This window comes from Centropristis striata, chromosome 2, assembly GCF_030273125.1.
Source record: "Centropristis striata isolate RG_2023a ecotype Rhode Island chromosome 2, C.striata_1.0, whole genome shotgun sequence".
NCBI lineage: Eukaryota > Metazoa > Chordata > Actinopteri > Perciformes > Serranidae > Centropristis > Centropristis striata.
This window is the reverse complement of record NC_081518.1, coordinates 31,404,115-31,432,041: the sequence shown is the minus strand read 5'-3', so window position 1 is coordinate 31,432,041 and position 27,927 is coordinate 31,404,115. Positions and strand designations below refer to the sequence as shown.

The following is a 27,927-nucleotide window of genomic DNA, read 5'->3' as shown; positions in this document are numbered from 1 at the left end:
GCAGACAATACACTGTTTGGCAGTAGGCAGCTAAGAGATAGACAAGTCAGTTGATGTCTGCTCTCTCCTCGCTATTGACCTAGTGCTGCATCCGTTACCAGCCTGCTGTTTGATAAATTTTCTGTATCCAGTGTAGGGTGAACGCATGGTGAAATTAGCTAGATAGCTAGCTCACAGCTTCCTGTATTATGGAGAAAACACCATATTTCACCACCATGCCACAGCCATATACGTTTAATAAGAAAGGTCTTAAGATGGTACTGACCAAATTTAAAGTTGATTGTGTTAAATCCCTAGGAGGAGTTTGTTAAAGAACAGACAAAAACAACCTTAAATGCTCATTCAAAACAAGATGGCTGACCTCCTGTTGTTTTTAGGGTATTGGTCCAACAGCCTTTTTGGTATCTTCACATGTTACATCTGCCTACCAAATTCCGGTTGTCTATATGAAACCTGGCAATGGGGCTAATATTTCTTAACTTTGTTAGAGGTGCTACTGAGCCATTTTGCCACTCCCATTTGCAGGACCTCTAAAATCAACCTGATCTCACAAAATTACGTGAAATGACCACGACTTCTTGACACCGAATTCAGTTCAGCAGATCGTTCTTAAAATAGCTGGCAGTTTCTGCGAATTTAGGCTACAAAACCACAAACGTAGGTTTAGGGCAAAAACATCCTTGTTAGGCATTTTAAAAGACAGTTTAAACATAATTCTCCAAATGAATGTATGTAAATGCCGGAAGTGAGCCATGTAAGTTCTTTGAAATCGTGTGTTAAAAAATCTGATTCACAAACATGAGCCACTGAAGTTACGTTATCTGCGCAAACAACATAAGTTATGTAAAGAAACCTTATTCACAAACTGTGAGCAACGGAAGTTTGATAGACCCGTCCATCTCACCTCCCTCCAGCCCCGGGTGTGACATCCGCAATTAAAATTCTGCATTGCCGTCAATCATTATTACTACGTCACTAAGTGACATTGTTAAACTAGGGAATCTGTGTGCACAGCATGAAAAAGGATCCCTACTGAGTTTACATTGGCATTGTTTCTGTGCTGGTGGCACATCATTTTACACATTACCTGCCACAAGCATGGAATATGATGGTAATAGGTTGTAGTCATTTCACATGATTCTGTGACATGATAGACATGATAGTACTGAGTTAACGCACCACAAACCATAAAAGTGAGTCCAATTGAAAATTTAGATACAAGTAGAGGTTTTGAGAGGAAACAGGAAGAGAGATCTCGAGTAGAAGAGAGGAAGATAGTAGGAGGCAGAAAACGCCTCAGGTGACGTGTGGTCTAGAGGTGTATGGAGGGAGGCAGGAGAGCTGAGACTGCAGGGGAGATCCAGAGGTGGGTGTGCGTGTGTGTGTGTGTGTGTGTGTGTGTGTATGTGTGTGTGTGTTAACATGTGTGTATGAACGTGTTTTACAGATGTAATAATTCATACAGTGATAATTAGAACTCTAGGGACTCTATGTCACACACCCCCAGTACCCCTTCACTCTTTCACTCTCATGCACCCTCTCTCTCTCTCTCTCTCTCTCTCTCTCTCTCTCCCTCTCTCTCTCTCTCTCTCTCTCTCTCTCTCTCTCTCTCTCTCTACTCATTCCTCATGCCTCTTTAATTCTCTTGTCTTTCTCACACTTTGTCTGTTTCATATTCACCTCTTCTTCCATCTTGCTGTTTCCCCATCTCTCTTTATATTTTTATTCAGCCTATGACTTTATTCAGCCCATGACTTGAATCAGCTGAGGAGATACAGAGTGGAAATTCTCTGGAATTGTTTCGTTATCTTGTCCTGCTGGTCTGAAATAAATTAGGCACAAGAACTCTTATGCATTCTGGCCTGTTTGTGCAACTGCAATCTGAAAGCTAGATTTCTCTTTAGCCGAATTTCAAGTAATTAGATAATTAAGAATGATTTTGCATCTATTTTACATGATTTTTATTGTATTCCAACATTGCTGAATCATTGTGTTTTTTTTTTTAAAGGAGCAGTGTGTAGGATTAAGGGGGTTATTATTATTATTGGCAGAAATGGAATATAACGATATATTATGATATTTATGTTTTGAGTAGTGTATCACCTGAATGAAGATTCATTTTGTTTTTCCTTATCTTAGAATGAGTGCTTAATAGGTGTGGTATTTTTCCCTTGAGTCCACCATTTCTCTTTATCCAGAATGGACAAACCAATTACTGGCTCTGACTGAAGGCCCCGTAGTTCTGGTGCACAGTTCATCAATCTAGCTTGAGTAAGCCAACATAAACACACCTGATGTCACAGCAACGTGGGGGCACACACAGTGAGCCATATTTATCTATTTAGAAATAGAAATAAAAATAGAAATGGGAAATAGAAATAGTATTATTATAAGATCTCGATGGAGAAAACTGAATACTTTATCCACAGCAAAACAAATGCACATATGTTGTACAACTGTATGCTATTGAGTGTGGTTCACACTGTTAGCTCAGCACAGAGCAAGACATTTTACATGTTGTTTCTCTTTATTAATGAGAGGCTAGCCATACAGTCATCAGTTTTGTTGTGGGTAAACATTGAGACATTTAGATTGAAAGTTGAAAATACCGACTCAGATTTATAAACTTCCAACTAGCAATTGATTGCTGGAAAGGGAGGGGTGAGGCAAGGGTATAAGTATGGTTTCAGTGGCCCTGTTGTCTCCTGAGTAATGTCATTAGAAGTAAGTACAGGTGTGAACACACCTAAGACACATTGAGATGCATTAAGATATGATCTGTTAGACCACATTCAGAGGTGGTCCGGGCAGCATTTATCCACCTTCTTTTAGCAGTGTGTATATTGAAGCGTCCTGGGCCATATTAAGGACCACCTACTCATCCCACTTTGATCTGCATGTCCCACTGCGGTCCTTTTGTAAATAGACAGGCAGACAAGTGCTCCGTGAGCACAGCAAAAGCATTGCAGCTGCCTCTTCTGTTGCTGTATTTCTCATGTCACAGAAACCACTGAGAGTGAATATTGTGTTTTGAATGTTATTGTCATATCAGTGATGATGGTATTATTGTTCTGGTGCTCCACACAGATCTGACACTGTGACCTGCCCGTGCACTAATCCCTGGCTCTCTGACGCTCTGTGTGCCACTAGGGTTTCCCATTAATTACCTAGAGTCTGGCGGGCCACCAGACTCTGAACTGTCCCGTCAGACTCTCATGTGCTGCGCTAATGTCACATTTCAAGCTAATGAAATAATTTTTACACAATTCATAATATAATGTTATTTTGCGTTGTGTCTCTGCTCAGCAGAGTGTCTGTCACCCATCAGTCAAACCCCGCCCCACCTCTCCTTCCTCCTCCGAGACATGCACAACATGCAAAACATGATATAGAAACATGCCTACCTGTCTGTATCAGTCCTGACCCCACATGATCGCTCCGTATGCGTGTGCACGCACCAAACTAAATACTATCAACCTGTCCGAGCTGGTCAGAGGTCCAAACACACTGCTGCATTCTGCCGTTTGTTAGCCGCGAGCTAACATTAGCTTTTAAAGTTGTTTTAATCACACTAAACTGTGACTTACTATTTTTTTTATAACTTCCTGTCGCTAAACACATGGCACTTTCAAAATAAGAGCACAGTGTCGACCATAGAATTTACAAGAAGACTGTCAAAATAAGATGCCTTAAATAAATTACACAAGAACCCTTATTCTCCATTAAAGTAATTTTTAATATATGCAATCATTAAGATCAGTGTATATGATGGAATAGTGGCATTAGAATGTGTGAGAGGCACCAAATTTGGGCTTTAATGGAAAATTTTTTTTTTGCATTTTACTTATAAATGCATCTCATAAAATCCTGGTGGAAACACTGGCCACTGGAAAAGGCAGCGATGTAGCCTCATAGTTTCAGGTTCATAACATGTACCCAAATACACTTGTATGTGGGATTTTACTACAGACACTCCTGTATGTGAGATCTGATCACAAGTGGTCACTGAAAACACATGTGGAGATGCATTTTAGGTGTGAACTGACATACTGTGTGCATTCAACTTGTGATCAGATAATCCAGGACACATGTTAATACCAGGTACAAACATTCTCAATCTGCAAGTGTATTTGGGTGGGTGTGTCTTGTCTTGCATGCACATTGAATCAACTTGTATGTCAGCATCTGTGTGCAAGTGTGTGTCTGTGTGTGCAAAGGAGCTCTTTTTTTGTGTGTAACTGGTATATGAGAGTGTTGTTTGCATGTGTGCGTGCATTTACTTGAATTAATATCTGAGTTGCGAGATGTAAAGTGTGAGCGAGTGCTTGTGCTGTGACTCTGGCAGTAATGGTGTTTCAGCCTGAAAGGAGAAACAGAGCACAATAATAAATCACCCTCGTTTAGACTCACCCCTGAGAGAGGAAGAGCAGGGGGAGGAGCTGGGCAGAGAGATGAACAAAAAAGGGGAAGAAAAAGTAGGCACAAGAAAAATGAAGAGAAATTGAAAGACAGAGAGAAGAGGGCAGAGATGATATAGAGAAGCTAAGAGAGATGGGTTTAGAATAAGAGAGAATAAAAATAAGACACATTTTATGATCAAGACTTGGACAGATTGCTAAGATGACTTGCATTTTAGTTTTTTGCCAGAGAACTGGATATTGTTGCTTTACTGCTCCGAACATCAAAGAGCTCTGTTCATATTGTGGCATCAGTGGAGCTTTCAGAAGGTCTTATAGTGGCAGATGAGAAATCTCTTCCATTTACACGCTCTTTAGAACAGCAAAATTGAAAACAAACACATGTATAATGACAGCTGGGAAAAAGAGGAGGTTTTAAGTTGGAGCTCTGCACTCAGAATCATGGGTTTTATGGGAAATGTGTCATTACTCTTGAGAAATACCATCATCAGCATGACCTTATTTGATTTAATCACTTTTAACGTGACATTCAGTGGTAGCACAACAAGAGAGCTGAAAGGATGCGGGCCCCGACGGAGAACAGAAGCGACCTGTCTGCCAGTGGAGCATTAAAATCCTGCTGGCTCAGCGATCTAAGAGGTGACAACCTCCACATTTTATATTTATTAGGACTTTTTTTCTTTGGTCCCACAAGAAGTGTATAGGACAAATGGAAAATGCTGAATCAGTAGGAACAAAGAAGACTGATGATAACAGACTGTGTGTGAATCTGCCAGGCATCTTACTGGGATCAGTGAGCCAGTAAAGGCCACAAACATTTTCAAATTGATTTCAGATAACTTTATATTAAAATCTTGATTAAAACATTTTTTTTCTGAAAAACTCTAACCTAACCCTAAGCTTGCCCTATTTGACATATTGGCTGCAAACAGAAACGATACTAAGTAAATTTTATTTATTTGTCACTTTTCAAAACTTTACACAAAAGTAAAAGGGTAAAAGAAACGAAAATGAACACTGTAAACAAAAGCTATTTTTGACCTGTTGCAATTTATAGTAGAATACACGACTCAAGAACAAAAACACGTTGACTTAATGAGTGTTTGCTGACCTAACTCCCAGGTGGAGACTGTTCCACGGCCATGAGCGAGGAACAACTAGCAGACCTTGTTCAGAGGACCTGAGGTGCCTAGCAGGGGTATATGGCTTTAATAAACTCTGGAGCAAGATTATTCAAGCCTTTATAAATGAGGAGGAAGAGGATCTTCAATTGGATCCTAAATTCAAGGGGGAACCACTAGGAGTTAAAACACTGCAGACCATTGACTGGTCAGAAAGAATCATCACTACCACGAAACATGACATTCTGCACAAACCTGCAATTTTTAAATAACCAAGCTACCATCAATAGCACTTGCAATTTTTATTCACTCAACTCAGATTTTGTGGCAGCCTGCAAAATTACTCCAAACACATTGTACAATTAATGATGTGCAAACCTCCCTGTGTTTGGCTGCAGATGAAAAGATCCAGCAAGTGTTGTGTGAAAAATGACATCACATGAGTTTTATGCAGCAAAGCTATAAGCAATCAGCCACCTGAGAATGCTGTGGGTACTATTTTAGCAGTGGAGGACCTGGGACCAAAATGATGAAGCTTTTAACTTTTTTTTAATAGGGGTTCAAGGTCAAATGTATCATCATTCTGTCTTTACACAATACTCTGTATATAGGGGGTGGAATGATTCTTCATCAGTGCTACAGTGACTCATTAATAAGAGATACAAGAAAAAAGACAGAAAACAAGTACAAGTAAACATCATAATGAACTATATATGTTAATGACTCAGCAATGTACATTAGTAAATCTTTTTAGTCAAACTGCATTGTAGTAAGCATTCTTCATTAGAACTGAATTTCAGATCCAGCTGGTTGACTACTGCATGTTGATTTCCTGTTTCCAGTGACTGACCAAGATGCTGGTGAGGATAAAATTAAAAGGTCCAGGCTACAAAACCAGCGGGTTATGTCAGACAGCAGTGTGATGTATGAGTCTTTAATTTTCCGGAAACAAACAACACAGAAATCCATCTGTTCTTTGGTAATACAGAACTGTGTCACATTTGCAACACTGTACCTTTTAACTGACAGAAGCTGTTCAGTCAGGACATTTCTTGGGCTCCTTTAGTTCTGGCGTGGTTGTGTCTCCCTCTCTCTTTCTGGCATGAGAAAACAAATCATTGTCTCTTTGCCCTCGCTCTGTCCTTCATGCAGCTAATTGAAAACAGGTTTATACAGTATTATGTGTGCCTGTGTGTGTGTGTGTGTGTGTGTGTGTGTGTGTGCACCAGTTTTTTTTATTGTGTACCTTGCACAGAGACTATGATTATATAAAATATATAATAAAATAATAATAATAACATAACAGCTAAGCCTCTACTGCCAAACACTGTCAGACTGGGATTAATTAGTGCAGCAGTGGTGGCCTAAAGGTTAGAGAAGCTTGTGACCGAAAGGTCGCCACTTCGATCCCTACGCTAGCAGGATGAATCTGAGTGAGGAAAGTGAAAGAGCAGCACTTTCTTTCACTACTGTCCATTATGAGTCTGACAGTGTTACAGGAGTGTAATGTTCCAGCTGCTCCAGTGCAGTGACACCCCGACCTCCATTTGCAACACTCCACACAAAAGTCCACAGAAAGCTAAGTGTTTCCCATGTCACAAGTTAAAATAAAAGTTGACTGGCAAACCAAACTCACAAAAAACATTGAATCAATGCAATTGCAGCCAAACTCCTTTAAAATTCCTCTATGCACATGCTCAGTTGCCAACAGAGAGGACAGCACTGAAATCTGATGTGTAGTTTCTTGCTACCAAAATATAAGAGCATGAAAAGTGCATATGTGCTTAGCAGAAATAGAAATTAGAAATGTGTATTTTATAGTATATATTTGGAATCATGCGTTCTAGAAAGCATGACTTATCTCTGCTTTCATAAAGTCATCTTCCTGATGATACATCACATCTTGCGCCTTGCCAGCATGGCCGATTCATAGTAATCCCGCTTCCAACAGTCCCACCAATTTTACGTCTCTGTGACTACCTCTGGAGGCGTTACAAAGCCGTGAAATCTGAACCCCCCCTCCCATCCCGTTTCTGTGGCTTTTTACAGTGCAGGCGAGACGTTACAAAGATGTAAATATCGCAGCTTGAAACGCCTTTTGTCATTTCTTTTGACATACAGTGTGTAGCCTTGAGGCTATTTCTGATTTCATTATACGACATACTGCACATGTTTATATGAGTTGAATATTGTTATTCAATCACACCCTGCTCCCATTGACCTGTACTTTCCATTCTATGTAGAGCCATCATTTACTCCCACTCTTTCATTTCATTCTTGCCTCCACTCTCATGTCAACTTTTCATTTCCTTGTGTGTGTTTTCCATTTATCATGACTTTCCCTCCCCCTCTCTGTCTCACATACACTTTCTCTGGTACTAAACTAAGCTAGTAAACTAAATGAACACCCAGCCACATTCACTCTCTTCTATGTTGTGTGTCTCCTCTCAATTTTCTCCCCCACTTTTCATCCTGAAAGGGCAGGCTCCCTCTCTTCCTCCACTCTGCTGCAGTAAGCATTTAGATTGTTTTACAGATTGTATACCCCTGATAAAAGCAGGCAGGTCCACACACGCACGCACCCACGCACACACACACACACACACACACACACACGCACGCATGCATGCACCCACACACGCACACACACACACACACGGACACAGGAACACAGGAACACAGGAACACAGGAACACAGGAACACAGGAACACACCACTTCTCTTTTCATCCTCCTCATACAAGTCTGACATTTAAGGCACAAATTCTATGTGGGTTGCATGTAGCATGTAGTTGGAAAAAGATGAAAAAATAAAATAAATGTAAAAGTGACAGATGAGCAAGGTGAATAGTAGGGAAGTTGTGTTTGTGATGTAATGAAGATGAATGAGCCAGCTTTTACCTTTACTAAAAGCAGAGAAGGAGCGCTGTGCATAAGTGCTGTAGTGCGGAGAGTGAGAGTGACACAATAAGTGTATAAGTGTTTTTTATATATAGTCTTTCTGGGGAAATCTGATATCACATTCATCAAAGTGCCTCATTGACAGGTACAATCTCAGGACCAGGTGTTCTATGAAGACATGGTTAGATGTTGTGTTTTCCTGATTTTCAACACATTGTGTTATCCTCAGCACTCTCTCTGTCCTGCTATTATCTCTATCCTTTACTCTCCTGCTGCGATGACCTAATAACCCACTGGGATGATTAAAGTTTCAGTTACAATTTTTAATCTAATTTATGGGAGAATGTAGAGAGAGCAGCTCAGCCTGTATGTCCTGTGGGAACATCTGGATGAAACAAGTGTAACGACCTCATAAGAACAAACGGCAACAACAAAAATATAATTTAAGCCAACGACTATATTCCACAAAATGCCATCTATGTCAAAGCATTAGCCAGGTGAACATGCAGGAATGTGGCGTGTGCAGGAATTATCATGCTACCCATCTATTCCCTGTGTGCAGTCGTTCAGATGCAGAACTAATTTGACAGCTCTCTTACAATAGCTGGTATAATGAGATGCATGAAGCATAATTACCCATTAGCACAGAGCACAGCAAACCCTTTGGAATTTAATGACAGTATGAAGTAATTGGGGATATGATTATTATACTTTTTAGTTGAGAATAGGAGGTGCAGCTGAGTAAAACAGCATGTCCAGTTTGAGATTGTCACAACACCAGAATTTAAAACCTAAACTTAAATTTAAATCTAAAATAGATAACTTTGTTCTTTTTTTCTTAACAATTTTCATTCAGTGGTGGAACAGAAAGAGCCATTTTAACAAAAACACATTTTTAATAATATTAAAATAAACATATTCTCAAATATTTTCCCTGTAAGCCTACACATTCTTTTGTCATTATAACTGCTTTTAGTATTAAATATTACCATATTTAGATCTCAGGTTGAAAATCTGATTGTATTAATTCAGGGGTACCCAAAGTTTTAAGTGCAGATTTAGGGTGCCAGAGTGCACTTAAAGGCCACACAGAAAAGACACAGCTGTGAGCTGCACTAGCATTGATGACAGCGTTGCCATGCAACCAGCAGCTTTCTACAAGTCATTCCTAAGTTGACAGATGCTTTTTAGGAAGCACAGTTGGTCACAGTAGCTATGTTAATTAAATGTAAGCTATTGAAAGTGAACAGTGGTGGAAGAAGTATTCAGATCCCATACATAAGTAAAAGTACTAATACCACACTGTGAAATTAGTCCACTACAAGTAAAAGTCCTGCATTTGAAACATACTTAAGTAAATGTACAAAATCAGCATCAAAACTAACTTAAAGTAAAAGTACTCATATATTATTAGAATGTCATTATTGATGCTTTATGTAAGGAGCATTTTCATTTTCTCGAGATTGTTAAACATATTATATATATATATTTATTATTATTATTATTATTATTATTATTATTAATAATAATAATAATAATAATAATAATAATATTGTTATTATTATTATTATTATTATATAAGCAGTATTTCAATGTGGTCAAGGTAGAGCTTAATATATTATTATGAAATTTAATTTAAAAATAATGTCTAATCACTTTCAATTGATCAATTTTTTATGTTATGTCTTGACATGAAACTAAAGTTAAAGCTGTCAGCTAAATGTTGTGGCGTAGCTCAAAATTGTACTTAAGTACAGCGCCTAAATAAGTAAATGTACTTAGTTACATTCCACCACAGAAAGTATTAAAATGGACTACAGAAGATTAAAATATGATACAAGCAGTCACGCTGCACAAAATGTGGGGCCACCATTGGCCTTTAGGCCACACTTTGGGCATCCATGCTATAATAAATGGAGATTGTATTGTTTTGAAGACATGGCAGTATTGATACTTTTTACAACCTTAGTCCAGAGCCCGTGGTCTCCCCTGCTGACTGCCACATATTATTCTACCACCTTTACTCCAGTTTCCAGTTCACATTATAATAACCCTCTGTGGGGAATTTGTCCCACACTGTGCTGCTAGTTTTCCTCTTCCCATTTATAAGGATAAATGAGTAAACAGGTATTCCATGTAGCTCAATGAACCTTTATTCTATATGTTCACAATTCCTTTAATAATGCAGGGGTAGCAAGCTAAGCCTGAGCATTTGAAATGCATGTAGGTGCACAGGGAGAATGGTATATAAACTATAGAGGCATCTCATTTACAATAGGTAATTTATCAAGGCAGCGGGCTGCGTGCTTGGACCCCAGGAGCCCTCAGCAGTAAATATACACACTGTGGAGCTGATTTACACACACATACACACACAGGTGCAGAGAAGTGCAGACACATGCACACAGAAGGACACGCACAGACATGCTCACAATAGACATATATGGTCGCTCATTTACTCTCACACAAGCTGTACTTCCTTTATTGGAATGTGAGGTGATGATTTAGGTGCTCTGCTGTCCAGCTGCTGGCAGCACATAAAGAACTATAATCAATAATCCATATCTATTTCACGAATGGGTCGTCCACACGCAGACACACACATGCCTTTATGTACACATCAACGCACAAACATCTATGCACAATGTCAAACTATTACTAAATGCAACACACACTCATACAAAAAACAGCTGAATGTGTCATAAATGTCCATCTGTGTGAGTCTCAAGGATCTTATGAATCTGGACCATAGACTCATGCTCGCACATAGGCAACAAAACTATAAAGGGGCAGTGTGTAGGATTAACAGACGTCTAGCAGTGAAGTGGTCACCTCCCTTAGCGTAAAAACGGCAAGGCCCTCTCTAGAGCCAGTGTTTGGTTTGCCTATCCATTCTCACTCCCAGTTCATCGCATACAGTCGCTTTGGTGCTGCTTTTTAAAGATGTTTTATTACTGGCCCCATGCTCAACAAAAAGGGGTCAGTATTTCACTTTAGGAAGTAATGCATGATTTACTAAATGCAGCAATGACACTCATTAAGATTGTGTACAGTTAGTCACACAAATAACCTTGCAATCTCCTCAAAAATGTATAGCAAACTTTCCAAGCCACAAAAAAGGTTAGACTTAAACCTGAACTGAAATTCTGTGTTTAAGAAATTGTTGCGAAGGACGTGTCCCTGAGGAAGGAGTCGGTGGAGATATGATGTAGAGTCAGTGTGGGAATGATGCAGTCCAAGTTTGTGCTAGCTGGTTAGCATGCTAAATTCAATAGATATCTCTTCAACACAATACATGTCTTTGACATAACATCAACACCTTTTCCCATTATGTTGATAATAGCTATTTGTATACTGTTTAAAACAAAAATCTGTCTAAATCTTACAAATTGCACATTTAACACATAGGGTACTCCTAAAGTGTTTTTTTTTATGTGCTTGGGATGCCTGAGGGAGTCAGGTGGTGTAGTTTAGAGTGAGCAAAACACAGTCAGGGAGGATGGATGGGTCCAACAAACACATTCACCCTGGAAACCACTATTTGTCTCCCATGTGAAACTTTCTCATAACAAACCATGATTTTTTCCCAACACCAACCAAGTAGTTTTGTGTTAATTCACAACATCAACCACATATTAAATTTTTATCAGACTACCCCTTCACGTCCAAAACCAATGCTAAAGGCGTAACCTGTGTGTTAAAAAGTGATGCCCAGGGCATCTGTATGGTTTGAGTTTGGAGAGAGAACGTTTGGCTTGTCCATTATGGGCTACTGTAGAAACACGGTGATACAACTTTGGGGGATCTTTCGAAGAGGACCCGCTACCTATGTAGATATGAAGGGCTCATTCTAAGCTTAAAATAAAACCCACAATAATTTTTAATTTTAGGTAATAATACACCAGTGAAAACATATTTATACTATATAAATCATACAAACGGCCCCTTTAAACCTCTGCTTTTGTTTATATTGACAAGGGGGAGAGATCAGGAGAAAAACAGTAAAATGTGATTTCTTGTGTTTGCACCCATGATGCATATGAATTTAAACATTTAGTCACTCTATACTAGACAGATAGGCCTCTGGTGACTTGGTGGTTAAGGCACATATACCATATAATCGCAATGTTCAACTTCACCCAGAGACCTTATGTTATATTTCTTCGTCTATATCTACACTTCCAGCTGTGTAATAAAGGCAGGATGTAAAAAAAATGTAGAGAAAAATTGAGCTATATAGATGCAGCCATTCAAAGATAAAATTGTTGTTGTGTATATACCATAAATCTGATAGAACTGCAACTCACACAGCCACAACAAATTTCATTTCTTTTCACTGTTATGAGTTCAAAGTTCTCTCTCTCGCCCTCACTGTCCTTCTTCCCTACATGCTATCTAATAAAAGACCAATACCCTGAAGGATGATCCAATAAGCAAGGACAAATGTGAATAGCTTAAGTTGGCAGAGCAAAGGGACAGAGAGAATCAAATAGAATCAGTTAGAAGCAATGATAAAATCAAATAGAGGGAAAAAAGTGAAGGAAGGGTGAAAGAGAAGGAGGAGGTGTTGAGTTAAACGAGATGAATTAAGGCAGGAGGGTGTTTGTTTGTTTCTGTCTGTCTGGGACCCAAACAACCTTCAGCTGCTGTTTCACTGTGATCACTAGAGAGCTGATCTGCTGTCTGCCAAAGGAAACACACACACGCACACACACACACACACACACACAGACACACACACTTGAAATGAACATGAATACAAAATATCTCTAAACTATGCCATGTTGGAGATAAAGGTTTTAGACAGTTACCATAAGTGTTTCCTCTCCAATAGCTTTTTTCCTCAAATAATAACTATAAATATCAAAAACTAAAGGGAGGTTCTGACAGTGTTCTAAGTTTTTTGAAATATATTAGTATAAATTGATATTATGGGGGTCCGTCACTGATAAATCAATGTATGTGAAACACCGTTTCATAAACAGGAAACAAAAGGGCTGTGGGAAACCAGACACTGTTCTCTCATCTGACCACATGGAAGACACAAGGGCAGAGATATACTGTAGGACACTGTACTCTCTCTGTGTGTGTGTGTGTGTGTGTGTGTGTGTGTGTGTGTGTGTGTGTTTCCCATTAAAAGCATAGATACAGTCAGTATGATCAAAGTCATAGGGGAAACAAACTTATCACAGCTGTCTGGGTGGGGGAGAGAAAGAAAAGGACAGTGATAGAGGTTGACTTCTTTTCTTTCTTTCTTTCTTTCTTTCTTTCTTTCTTTCTTACATCACTTACTGCGATCCCTCTGTAGGAGTTAACATTTTGAATCTCTCTGTCTCTCACCAGATCTCCCAGATGATCTCTGAGGACTCCAGAGAAGGTTTGACTGAGGCCGCCTTGAACCGCTACAACACACACTCTCCTTCACACACAAACTCAACATCGCACACAAGCTCTCCCTCTCACACTCCAGCTGTAACCACAATGGCTCCAACTACCACTTCTGCTGCTGCCTCCTTCTTCGCCAGGTAAGATGCATTCAGATCAGAGTACCACTTTCAGTGCTTGCTATACACATCTGAGTATATCACCCTGTGGATGCATGTAGATCACCTGACTTTCTGTTTCCTGTCTTATCTATCCACACAACTTTCTAATATTAAAGGGTCAGGAGATATGATAATTAGCTTTCACAGTTAATAAGAGCAAATAAATCATACAATACAGACATGAACACTGGTACTGAATTTATTTTAAACTCACGGGGTCTGACTTTCAGGTTGTCAGATAGAGCAGAAAGAATGCAACAATGGGTAAACAAATAACCACATTCTAAGATGTTGAAAAATGAAATACTATTATTGTTATGCACACTTACTTGTATTTTGGTGTGTTTATTTATAAATCAGCCATTCAGTCAGCAGTCGTCGATGAGCCGTGTAATCAAATCTAGAGAAATGGAGAGCGACACAACATAAATAAGACAGGGTAATCTGGGTAAATTATTGATGAATAAACATGGCAGGCTCAAAATGAATGAATAAATTATTCATGGGTAACACAAGACTATGAGTGTGTCACGCCGTCTGAAGTATTGCTGAGACGTCGTATCTAATGAACTGCTTTAAATCGCATTTGAAATGATACCGATGGTTCTCCTCACTTTCACACATACTCTGCTCTTTCATCTTCTCTTCTCTTTTTTCAATGCTTCTCTTCTCCTCTTTTCTTCTATTTTCAGCTGATTCGATCTTTGTCAGATTATTGAATGGCCGTTAATCATTGCTTATAATCCAATAAGTATGGGCGAACACTAGATATAGCAGGTAATCATCAGCTAATTGAATTAGCTGCTATATACAGTTTTTCTCCATTGGTTTGGCTCATTTCTTGAAGCAGAAATTACATTCTCGAAACTCTAAGATCATTTGGCAAAACAGTCTTGAGGTTCAGCACAACAACATAGTTCACTTGTAAAAGCAATAGTCAGTGCCACCAAAAGGCAAAAGATCCTTCTCAATTTCTTTCAACATTCTCAACACTCTTAGTTCTTTTGCCAAAATAACCTGGATGGTTCAGCACAACTGCATGGTTCACCTGCAAAAGCTCATATCTTAATTTTCTAAATTTATCAAATGTTCCAAGAGATTCATATATGATATTAATAGTATTAGGTGCTTGACTAATTTTGACAATTGAACAGATCATTGTGCATGTGATAACTTATACAATGAAATTATGCTGACATGTTTTGGAGTGAACAACCATTAGTCCACAATCAGATCAACAAGATCAATTCACTTGGAAATTGTGCTAAATGTAGACTAACTGTAGTGTCAGGTGTCAACAATGTGTTGCAGCACCACATTGAAAACAACACTCCCCATGTCACATTTTGCAGGATATGATATGAATTGCACTGAAGAGTTTTCTAAGGAAATCAGATGAACCCCTTTATGAGAGTATTTTGCTCTGATATATGAGTGATGAGCTTTAGTGTGGCTGACGTATTACTGTCTGTCTTTCAAAGCAACGGTGACCAGACACAACTCTTAAATTGTAAGGGAACGCACACAATGCACACATGTGCACACACTCTTTTCTTTAGCTCTTTCTGTGACCCCCTGAACTGCAGGGTAACAAGGCCATTGAACATAAACACACACACATACACACACATCTGGTTGACGTTTGAACATACAGCCAGCTGTCTGTGGGTCGATTTAAGAGCATTCACCTTCTAAGTGAAAGAACAGGGTTTGTTTAATGGTGCAGGTGTCACTGTTTGTGTGTGTGTGTGTGTGTGTGTGTGTGTGTGTGTTTGTCTGGCTGTCAGTCTTCCTCTATAGGTCTGTGACTATGATATGTAATTTCCTTTTAAAGATCAGTGTCAGTGTGTTTGTTTTGTCTGCTTTTCAAAACACACACACACACACACACACACACACACACACACACACACACACACACACACATGCGTGCACACACACACACATACACAAACAGTTTGTCTACAATTTTCCTGTCATTTATGTATGTAGTTGGATTTAACTTTAATTGGTAAAAAAAACAATCTACACTCTCTGTCACCTTTTATTTTTGACTCTGGTAATGTGTGTCAGTGTGTGTATTTGTCTGTGTGTGTGTTTATGGACGCTGGATGCAGCCATGCAGTACGGGTAAATCCCAGGGCTGTCTTGGTTTTTACTCTCAGACGTGGACTGCATACAGACATTCTTATTAGGCACACACACACACACACACACACACACACACACACACACACACACACACACACATACTGCTCACTGTCTGCAAACAGCAAATCCCTGTGTCCAGCACATCTCCTCTCACCTGATCCCTTTCTTCCTCCACATCCTCCTCTTTCTATCCCTTCTCCCGTCTTCATGTAATTGCTTTCTCTTTTGCACTCTACTTTCTCCAATCCTCTCCTCCTTCACCATTGTTCTTTTCCTTTCCTCTCTTTTTCCAACAATTTCTCTGTCTTTACACTGACCTTTTCTTTACCTCTGCTAATGTGCATGAGAGTAATATCTTTCATTAGTACCGATCTGTCTGTGAATATGTCACACTCGCACGGTAGCGCTCCATCTTCCCGGTGCTGCAGTGGCCCTCTGGGGATGCCGGGCTAGAGGATAGAGACATGCTGTACATGCTGAGGCGTATGTGTGTGTGCGTGTGTGTGTGTGTGTGTGTGTGTGTGTGTGTCTTCCTCCCTTACTGGGGGAAGGGAGTTTCTATCAGTGAAGGAATTTTTTACTGCATGCTCCAAGGATTGAATCTATGGGGATTTGGCTGTGTGTGTGTGTGTGTGTGTGTGTGTTGCTGGAGGTAGCAGAGTAAATGAATAGGTCCCAAGTGAATTGGTGAATTGGGAAGGTGTTGTTATTTTGGATGGCTGTGAGACGGGAGAATGCTGTCTCTTTCTGTGCCCCTGTCTACTTCTCGCTGCCTCATTGGTCACCAATGAGACACCACTCATAAAGGCTGATTGATGATTTACATATCAACTGCCTGCAACAACTGATTTTTTGCTCTTTTTTCCCTCTCAGGTGTCTTTTAACAACTTTTAATTGCAAGTAGTTGTCTTTTATTTTGACAGTGAAGAAGAAACCCATTTCCTTCAAGTGGTCATGCTGTTTTTATTATTAGATACTGGTATACTAGGAGGGCAGCAAGAGAGAGTGAATTTATCTTATCCATCCATTCAATAGTTAAATTAAAAAACAATGAGAGCTCACAACACTGAAAATCAGTTTCCTAACACTTTATGTCATTAAGTTAGTTGTTTAACTGTAAAAAAAAAAAAAAAAAAAAAGATAATAATTAATGTTAACTACAGTAATTATCAGTAATGGTATAATTTATGTTTTTTCTTTAGCAGTGGGGCTGCACGATTTGGAAAAATGATGATTGTGAATATTTTGACTGATTGCAATGTTGAAATGCTCCAAAACATTGGAGGGAATGCTCGTGTTTGGATAATTATTCTCATTGATGACAGGAATATGAGGTATACATAGGTACATACAGAGAATACAAGTATAAAGTAGTATAAATAAAAGTGTTTTTATGTTTAAAATATGTGACATGGCATGGACGTCACAATGCGGCCATCTGATCACAACCAAATACATGTCGTAGCAATAGTAAGATGATTATTTTCTGGTTTATGAGAAAGTGGCACAACAAACAGCGTCACTAACTGGATGTCCAACCACGCTGCAAATTTTGGTGTCCAACTGGGATAATTTTTAGGCCCAGGACATGACAATGCTGTCCAACCAATGCTTGGTGGTGTGTTCTTTATACTGTGTCAGGTTAATCTTAAACATATATTGCCTTGTTGGTGTCTTAATAGGAAGCAGGAAATGTGTAAATTGGAGGCTATATGTACATGTTGATAGATGGATAGTGTGAGTAAAGCCTGTCTTCTGTCCATGTCTGACCCCAATAACACACACACACACACACACACACACACATGAAACAAACACACACACACACACACACCAACGCTCTCTGTCTTTCCCTATATCGCCTGCCACTGACGGCCTGTTAAATAGAATGTAATTAGCTACTGAGCCAACAACACAGCCCAGAGACACCAGTCATAAATCAGTTGTGTGTGTGTGTGTGTGTGTGTGTGTGTGTGTGTGTGTGTGTGTTTCATGTGAGCCTTTGTATGTTCGTGTCAAGTGAAGGTGTTTGTAGTCATGTGGAAGGAAGAAGAAAACAAAGCAACAGCATGTTAGGAGCCGGACTATCTGTGACCTGTGCTGCTTTTTAACAAGAGAGAGACACATGAAGGGACTGAGGGGATGGATTAAGGGATCAATACATGTAAGGACGGCTGAATGGATGGAGGGATGGGTGAGTGGATGTATCAGTGGAGGGGAAGGCAAAGGATGAAAGCATAAAAATAATGAGGGGAGGATGAGGGGGTGATTGTAGAATTGAGAGGGATTTAAAATGGGAAGGAAAGAAAAGTGAAAGACTGAGCAGAGAGGATGAATGAATGAAGAGGATACAGGATGGGAGGAGCAAATTAATGGACGTGGGTGGGGGGTGACAGAGGAAGAGCTGATGGATAGAGAGATGGAGTAGATGGATGAAAAACAAGCGCTCTTCACTTTGGGTTAGATTGGAATAGAACCACTTGGCCAAATCCCAGGCCACTTGTCATTAAACGCTACCAATTAGGTGGCCTCTGTGTGCGTGTGTGTTAGTGTGTGTGTACCATGCTTGACTTGTGCCATAGATTAAACCAGTCAGGGTGAGAGAACAGAATAAGAGGGTAATAGTACCTATACACACATGAATAGATGCCCGTTATGAAATTGACGTGGCTGATGGATTTGAAGGATGTATTATAAAAACAATCGCACAATAAAGCTAATGCCTGTTCTGTTCAGAGAGCAAGTGGGAATCTCCAGCAGCAGAGTACCCATCATAATCCATCATAGTCATGTCTCACTCTACGAGCATCAGCAATGCATCAGCTGCCTGTTGTTTCCACTGTTTTATATGAATAAATCAAAAAGGTTTGAATTCAAGCACATCTTTTTTATACAAGATTCTGACTTCAGCCTTTTTATGGGGGAAATGAAGCCATAATTTTAACTAATGCCATTATGATTTTTAATTCCTGCATCCACAACAGTTTTTTTAATAGTCTACTGCACATGTATCTCCATGCTACATGAGAGGGTTTGAGCATGCAAGTGATACAATAAGAAAAGCGGTAATTGCTTCTGATTGGATTTGCCGCTGCATGTGTAGCTTGCACACAATGAAAAACCAATTAGTGGTCTTCTTGTGGAGCTTTGTTTCATACAGTATATGCACTCACACAAAAACATGCACACACACATACAGATTCACACACAAATCTCCTGGGAGAGCTAGTCAAATGGTGAAACGCTTCGTCGTTCTCCGGGTCACTGAATCCACATCTCTCTTCTCCCCCTCCCTCCTCTTGCACCGTCCCTCCCTCTCTTCTACCGCTCGCTCTTTCACTCTCTCCCCGTCTCGCTCTCATTTCTGTAACCTGCCGCAGTTAATTGAAAGCCAATGGTGTGAGAATATGGCTCTTTGACAGAGAGTGTGTCAGGGCGCAAGGTCTCTCTCTCTTTATAATCATAGAAATATATGTGATGAGAGATTAAGGCGGAACAGAGCAGGAATGCCTGCCAAAGACGTTTTAGAGGTTTTTATTTCATCACATCGTTAATACTGCTGCTGTTGTCTGCAAATCTGCTTGTGTGAATTGTTGCTTCATAAATTGCAGAAAGGACCTACGTTGACACATACAAAAAATGTTTAACTAATGACAATAAATCTCGTCCGGTGAATTACTGCCTGCAGATTTACTGTCCCTGGCTTTACCCGAGATTACTCTCACTTAACCTTTTTCATCTGCACAGCTGTTGTCAGTGTGTATTATGCTTTTTATCAAAATTGAACGTTTGTATTATCAATTATACATCTGTACATGTTATTATCTATATATTATTAACTAAGCAGCCTATGTTAGGCCTTTGTACACAGGCTCCCTTGCCTATTTTTTTAGAGGGAAGTTTATGGTCACATATGGTGATCAATTCAAACAAAGCTCATAATAAGCACACAACTGCCAACCAATGTAAAATGTAGAATTAATGCATTTTAAACCACATTTCAGCAAAAGCACATTAGTACATTCAAAATGTATATAAAGTATCAATAGTCAACAGTAGAAGTAATTCATTAATACTGATGCATGTAGGCATAAAGTTAGTTATTCCAGTGGTTCCCAACATGCGGTTTGGACCCAAGGGACAACCTTCAGGTATGAACAGTGAAACAGAAGTTCCTTCTATTTGAAGGCCAGCAGGAGGCGACTCTGCCGGTTGCAAAAATAAGTCAGATTGTATGAAAGTCAAAAACTACTTCTCACTCGTTTTATTACCTCAATAAACATTTTCAGAATGAGTTTATGATCTCAGTCACTATTTTCAGTCTTTTGCAGTACAGCATGATGTTCATTTTAATTTATTGGATTTATATAACGCTTTACATAGAATGCATGAGCAGATACAAAGACAGAATACATAGAACAAAAGGCAAGGCAAGGCAAGGCAAGTTTATTTGTATAGCACAATTCAACACAAGGTAATTCAAAGTGCTTTACATAAAAGAAAGAATGTTATGACAGTTCATGTTAGGCGGTGGGAGTCAGGTTTTGTAGGCTATTTTGAAGAGGTGGGTTTTGACTTGGTTTTTAAAATGAGTGGAGAGAGTCAGAATTTCGTTTGTAGGGAGGGCGTTCCAGAGGGTTGGGGCAGAAATGGTAAGGCTCTGTCGGTGCTTGGTCCTGGTGACGGGGCAGAAGGTCATCGTCGGAAGATCTGAGGTGGCGAGTGGGGGAGTAACATTGGAGTAGATCTGTAAGGTATGGGGGGTACACTGCAAAAAAGGGGTGTCTAAAAACAAGATAAAAACAAACTCTTAAAACAAGATAAATTAAAGCTGCAAGCAGTGATGAACTGGCCCTTGCAGAGTGCACTGCAAATTATTTGTTTCTTACCAAGATTAAAAAAACATTTTTGATTTCGAAGTGTTAGATAATTTATTTTGTTTTAAGAGTTAATTTCTTATTTTAAACGTTCAACATGCTTATTTCTAAATTTAACAATCTTAATTTAAGAAATCTTGTCAAGTGAAATTATCTGTCCATGCAGCAAGATAATTCCCCTCAGATTTAGTGTTTTTATCTTGTTTTTAGACACACCTTTTTTGCAGTGTAAGTTAGCGGGATCTAGAAGTGGATTTGGTACTGGATTGGAAATATTTTGCTCTTTTTTGGTGAAACCATGGAGAGTTTACCTCCTCAGTCTTTTAACATGAATGGAAAAACAGACTTTAGGTTTTAAGAGGAAAGGCGTCTTTTGTGGAACTGAAATGTGACAAAGGGCCCCAACTGGACTCTGCTTTTCTAAATCAGGTCACAATGCTTAACCACTGGGAACCACCAGTTTAATCTTAAACAACACATTAAACACATATTTTTATAAACGTTTTTTATGTAAAATTTCAAACTCAGATAAATCTGATAAATGTAGGGGAGCTGTATTAATAAAGGAAAGGAAGCATTAAATGGTAATACTCAAGTATTTTACCACAAAATGTTCCTTCAGTGCAATACTTGAGTAAATGTACTTAGTTTCTTTCCACCACTGGTGCTTAGTAGAAACTGTCTCCTCTTTTCTATAAATCCCTTTTATGTAGGTTCAAGCAGAAATTCAGTCTGTTATATGGATATGTGGTGTTTCTGCTGGAGAAGAGAGAAAGAGTTAGAAACGGAAGACGAAAAAGTCAGACACTAAAGATGGTGTGAAGTACCGTTGTGCTGAGAGAGAGGCAGACAGGAACAACCTGCTGTGTTGAAGTAAGAAATGAGAGAGCGAGGAAAACAGGAGGAGGAAGAAGTAAGGTTTAGAAGTTTAGAAGTAGAAGTTAAAAGGAGCGAGTGTATAAGGAGAATCTGAGTGCAGAATAGATGGAGTGTATATATAAATATCATTTCTGGTGGCTCCTTTTGAGCTGAATGCTGCAGGGAATTGAGCAGCAAGAAAGCAAATGAACCACTCCCCATCCAGATGTTGCTACATATGTAAACAGCAGTGTGTGTGAGTGTGTGTGTGCATCTGTGTGTTGAAGGGTGTATAATCTAGATCTATTCTGCAATTAGCATATTTGCCATGGTTGTACTGTGGTAAACTATGAGGGTGTAATTATAGACTCATGCACATGTGCCACTGTCCTCCTTGTCCTCCCTTGTGTCCTTATATTTCTCCATTTAAAACAATTTAGCATTTACAAAATAATTTGTTAAGTGATAAAGTTTAGTTTACATAGTTAGTAACATATTAATTGGATTGATGGACTGGCTTCTTTCTGCTTTCCTTTTACAGAGCTGCACAAAAGTTGAACTTAGCGTCAAAGAAGAAGAAGCAGAAGACCGCTGCAGTCACGGCCCCTGTGACATCATCCTCACCGTCATGTGACCCCCCTCTGTTCCCCACCAATTTTAGCTCTGCCCTGTTGATGGCCCCTCCACCGGCTCCACCCTGCCTTCTCCGTGCAGCCAACAAGATCAAAGATACCCCTGGGCTCGGAAAGGTAAAGGAAAAGTCATGTCTGCATTCAAACATATAGTTAGTATTTCATTTTATTAAATGCAGATGAGCTTCAAAGACTGTCCAAAATACATTTATATTTAATTTTGTTTGAAAGTCGGGTATGTTTGTGTTGGTTGGTGCATGATGAAGAATGAATATTAATTGACCTTCATCTCTACCTATTGTAGTTGTGATAATTCAGTGTTTCATATCTCAAAAATATTAAATTAAATGACAGTAACAAACCAAAATGTTGGTGATTACAGAGGGATTATTACTCAATATATTATTTTCGATAAAAACCCTCATATGAAGAATAATAATATTCCTTCTGTTGCTTTGCATCTTTTTGCCATGCAGGAATGCCTACTTTTGGCACATTTCCAGACAATGCAGATGGAACAAATTTGAGTTTAACACACTCAAGGTCAGGGTGGCTTACAAGGAGCAGACAGGCTCCATTCATTTGCCTGTGTGCACTAATATTATAGTTTTTTTGTTAGAAATTGCACCTCCTCTCATCTGCCAATGACCTTGATCAGCTGAGCTCTCTTGGCCTTTGTTGCTAGACCGCATTTCGACCGTAGTTTGACCACATCAAGACCACATCGAGGCAGGTGGCCATGTTTACAGAAAAGACAACCTTTTAGGGCTGAGATCAGATTACAGGTAAACCATTTGTTAGAAAAGTAATCAAATGTAATCAGCAGAATGCAATTTCAGGGGGCATGCTGACCCCCTTGTAAGCGAAATGACCAAAATACATAACAAAAGAGTTGTTCATGGGATGGTTTGCTAGTAGCTGTTGAATCCTTGACTTGCTTTTAGCAGATGAGGACGGGGAAGGACGACCTGAAGATGTTTCTGTGTACACAAGACATCAAGTGTTACATTATTACATTAAAAATATTCATCAGTAAATCAGTTGATGCAAAAGTTATTGTTTGTTAAATTGTTTTAATCTGTTGTCATTCGAGTACTAAGGATTTTATTTTATGTTGTGATATAGATCCATCTTGTTTTATTTAATATAGCATTTGGTGACTTGGTTGTATGCATTGGAAAGTTTGAAAAAAAATGTAAAATGTAAAATTTTATCATGACCTTGACCACATTATCGAAATGTATGTACCGGTGTGTGTGTGTGTGTGTGTGTGTGTGTGTGTGTTGGTGTGTGTGTGTGTGTGTGTGTGTTTGTGTGTGTGTGTGTGTGTGTGTGTCACCCCTGCTGTACCATATCGGAATGCAGCCTAATGGTTACCACGGTAACACATCTCAGGCTGACAAAAGTCATCTGTCACTGTTGCCATTGGTTGATGAAACGTGTGTTTGTGTGTGTGTGTGTGTGTGTGTGTGTGTGTGTTGGGGGGGTCATGCTTCTCAAGTGTGTGCAATATTGATCGTCCATGTAATGAGTTTTTAGTGCCCCCTCCTCCACAGTTTGAGTGAGAGGCTCGCTGATTTTGTGTGTGTGTGTGTGTGTGTGTGTGTGTGTGTGTGTGTGTGTGTGTGTGTGTGTGTGTGTGTGTGTGTGTGTGTGTGTGTCTCCTCACTGCTGGAAAAAGAATGACTATGGAGGACAAAATCAAACAGACATCAAACAGCCATGCCCATTACAGTACAAAGAGAGGGAAGGAGACACTACACATGTCCTGTTATGTTTTTGTGTCAATGTACTGAAACAGTGACAATGCAAACATAGGCGTGCATATTGTGTCTGTGAGCGCTTGCCTATCTGTCTGTATGTACTTGCACGCATGGACATGCAACAAAGGTTTCAAACAACCAGGGTTGTTGCATTTAAGTGGCATGTCCTGTAACCATTTGGCCACCTGGCTGTGGAAAGTAACTTTTGTCGTACAAGTTGTTCAATCTGAAGTACTTAGTATTTACATTTTCTCTTACTTTATAGCTCTACTGTAATTCCTCTACAAGGCAGAGGCAATATTGCAATATATATATTACAATATTTATTTGGTGATTTAGTTACTAATTACTTCACAGATTATGATAAAGAAAACAAAATACAATCAGAACATAAATTATGATATTATTGAGACTTTCCAGGACCCAGCATATATATATATATATATATATATATATATATATATATTCCAAATTACATACAATCCACACCGTCCTCAAGCAGAACAACCTAACACACAATCTTTTACCATATTTTCTGTCACTCTCCAATGCTTGCTTTCAAATTAAACATATTTTAGATAATACATATTCAGAATAAGCTCATTTTAATAACTGATTTACATTAAAATCTATTGTTTAAGCTGCAAAGATGAAGCAGTCGTGATGTACAGACATGTGACTATAACCATGCACTGTAGAGTAAAATGAGAAGCATTTCTTAAAGTCTAGAAATCTCTCAATCATATGTACTTGAGGTCTTTCATATTTTATTTGTCGTTTTGTGCAATCATTACTTTATGTGTTGCGTTTTTTTAATGCTTAGTCCCTCCTATGAGCCTCTATCTCCGTTTCTGTCCATATGGAGGTGACAGATGTCCCCTCAGTTGTCAGGGAGACAGATTCACACTCACATATTTGAGTGCGCTCAAACACACACACACACACAGCAGCCAAATAATACTGACATTATACACCCCTACACTAAAACCCCATATACTGCACATCATTAACCATATACACACAAACTTTCACACAGCCCGCCTATCTCTCAATCTGGCTTCTGTTTCATCCCAGTATGATCTTCTGTGATCTTGTGATAGCAGTAATTAGCTTGTTTGGCCGGCTGTGCTGTGTACAAACGCCTGCTGCTACTACTGTTTGATTACAACTGTCACATCCACCCTTTTTTCACAGTCATGTGGATGTCTCACAGTCGTCATTCTGGTATGATCTGTGTTCTGGTGGACTGTTGATTAGGTGTCTGGTCCTTTTTGCTACGAACTGACTTTGTCTTCCTGCTACCCTGCTGGCAGCCTGCACATCCTAAATCAACTACAACAAACAGAGAAGGAAAACAATATCGGAAAAAGCAAATCAGTTGAAAGATTATTTCTTACATGGCTTTATTTCATTGTTGAATAAGTTTTGACTTTTGGTAAATGCACTTTCTTGAGAAGATTCATACCACTGACATAATTGTCCATTAAATATGAAGCTATAGCCAGGAGACCATTAGCTGAGTTAATCGTAAAGAAATAAGGGGGAAAAGCAACCCTGGCTCCCAGCCTAGAAATAGTCAATAGAATAGAATAGATAAAACCCTCATCAAACCACTTGTTTTAACACTTCAGTCTTTATACAGATCAAACAAACATGTTGAGAAGCTTAGTGATCTTTGGGATTTTTCAACAATGTCAGGCTAGTTGGCTTTGGGGATTACCCATTGCTCTGGAGGTCCATTTTCAGCATAACAGGCTGTTGGACAAATGGGCTTTTGGTTCAATGGGACAGTTGGGCCATCAGAACAATGGCATAGCACCACTGTTTCCCCCTGATTCCAGTCTTTATGCTAAGCTAAGCTAACTGTCACCTTGCTTTAACTGCTCGAATAGTGAATTCTAGTATTTTAATTCCCTGTTTAACCAATGTTTCTGTTTCATGACATGTTATCCTCTAAATGGTCGATGTTGTCATTGCTGTGGTTTGAAAAGAAATGGGGAATGAAAGAAGGACAGGACATGGTACCAAGGCAGGAAATATTCTGGTATTTGGAACATAACGAGCCTTTCCTGTGAAACCAATTGAAGCATGCCAAGACCTAATCAAACACACACACAAGCACACACACACACACACGCACACACACGCAAACATATGGGAAGAAAATGACTGTGGTGACATTTCTCCAGTAAAAATGTCACCTGCAGTGGGGGTCGGCTCCCTGCTGAAATGGCATTTGCACACATTCACGCTTACACACACACACATGCACACAGGCTTGCATGCTCACAAATTCATGGGATTATGGTGTACAATGAAAGATGTCAAGGAAGCGGCAAAGCCCCTGGTGGAAGTGTGTACGATACATCCTGCAGAATGCATGGGCCTGTCTGCGAATGTGATGGGGGGTTAGTGTTCTGCCCGATGTTAATATGGCAGAAAACAGATTGAGACATCACATTTTAAGCCAGGGGAAATCAACCTGCACAGGTCAGATGCACAGCTGTGTGTGAGTGTTACAAAGAAAGAGAAAAGAGAGAGAGAGAGAGAGAGAGAGAGAGAGAGAGAGAGAGAGAGAGAGAGAGAGAGAGAAGGATTTCAGCCTTGTTCCATCTAGGGATGTCAAATTAAATAGAATCCCTCAGTGGACCTCTTTGACTGGCGTCTGTATCTCAAACTCCCCTCTGTTATTTCTACACACGGTGCTTCTCTACATGTTGTTGGTAAGCTCCGTTTCACTTTAATCAAATCAGCCAGCTGGGAGCCTTCCGTTCAGACCCCTGACTGCTGGGGGAGATTTGTATCAGTCGAGGAAATTAAGCTGTATGTATTATCATTTAGAAAACCAACCTGCAGAGTTGCACAGAAATACAGCAGATAATTCAAATGACACATTTTTGAAGCTGTCAAATGAAAACTAAAGATATGAAAAATACTCAGGATATCAGCGACTGAATAAAACCAATCTTCATCTGCAATTAAGACGTCTTAATTTCTGATTGCTTGCTATGTTTCTTGTGTCATTTAGCAGCTGTTGAGATAAGATTAATGCTTGTATGACTGATACATTATATTATAATTCTTCTTCCCTGCCCAAACTACATGCACTGACTCTACTACACTGACTCTACAGAGAATATGGCTGTAGGCATGGCAGTGTCAGTCCGTCCATCAGTTGGTCCATCAATTTGATTCAGGCATACTCTCAATCTCAAATCTCAAATCAACTATTGGACGGATGATCATAACATTTGCTATATATATTCCTCCAGGATTTATTCTAATAACTTTGGTGATCCCTTAATTAATCTAGTTCCAGGTCAACCTTGCCCAAGGATACTTCGACATGTAGGCTGCTATGGTCAGGGATCAACCTTCTGATCAGTGGGCGACGGCTCTACCAACTGAGCCACAGACCAACTAAAATGTGTATCATTGATTTTCTTCATTTGTTGAACTGCAATGGTATTTGATCAGGCTAGCGTTAGCGGGTTAGCAGTTAGTGGGCTATCATTTTCATACAACAAAGTCTAACATTAACATCTTCCGTTGAGTGTTAATAAGAACGTTATCGCCATCCATAGCATTCAGGACAAGAAGACTAAAACGTGTTGTACATGTCATGTTTGGATGCCAATGTAGGCTCAAAGCCCTTAGCAAC

The 27,927-nt window shown here is 39.4% G+C and overlaps 1 protein-coding gene across 1 annotated transcript in view; it reads left to right on the top strand.

Annotated features, from left to right (window-relative positions):
• The window catches only part of kif26ba (kinesin family member 26Ba), a 113,444-nt gene that overhangs the window by 35,236 nt on the left and 50,281 nt on the right, over positions 1 to 27,927 (top strand). The window contains exons 4-5 of the mRNA XM_059348955.1: positions 13,783 to 13,964; positions 22,413 to 22,620. Coding sequence (XP_059204938.1) covers positions 13,783 to 13,964; positions 22,413 to 22,620 — 390 coding nt within the window. The remainder of the gene's footprint in view (positions 1 to 13,782; positions 13,965 to 22,412; positions 22,621 to 27,927) is intronic.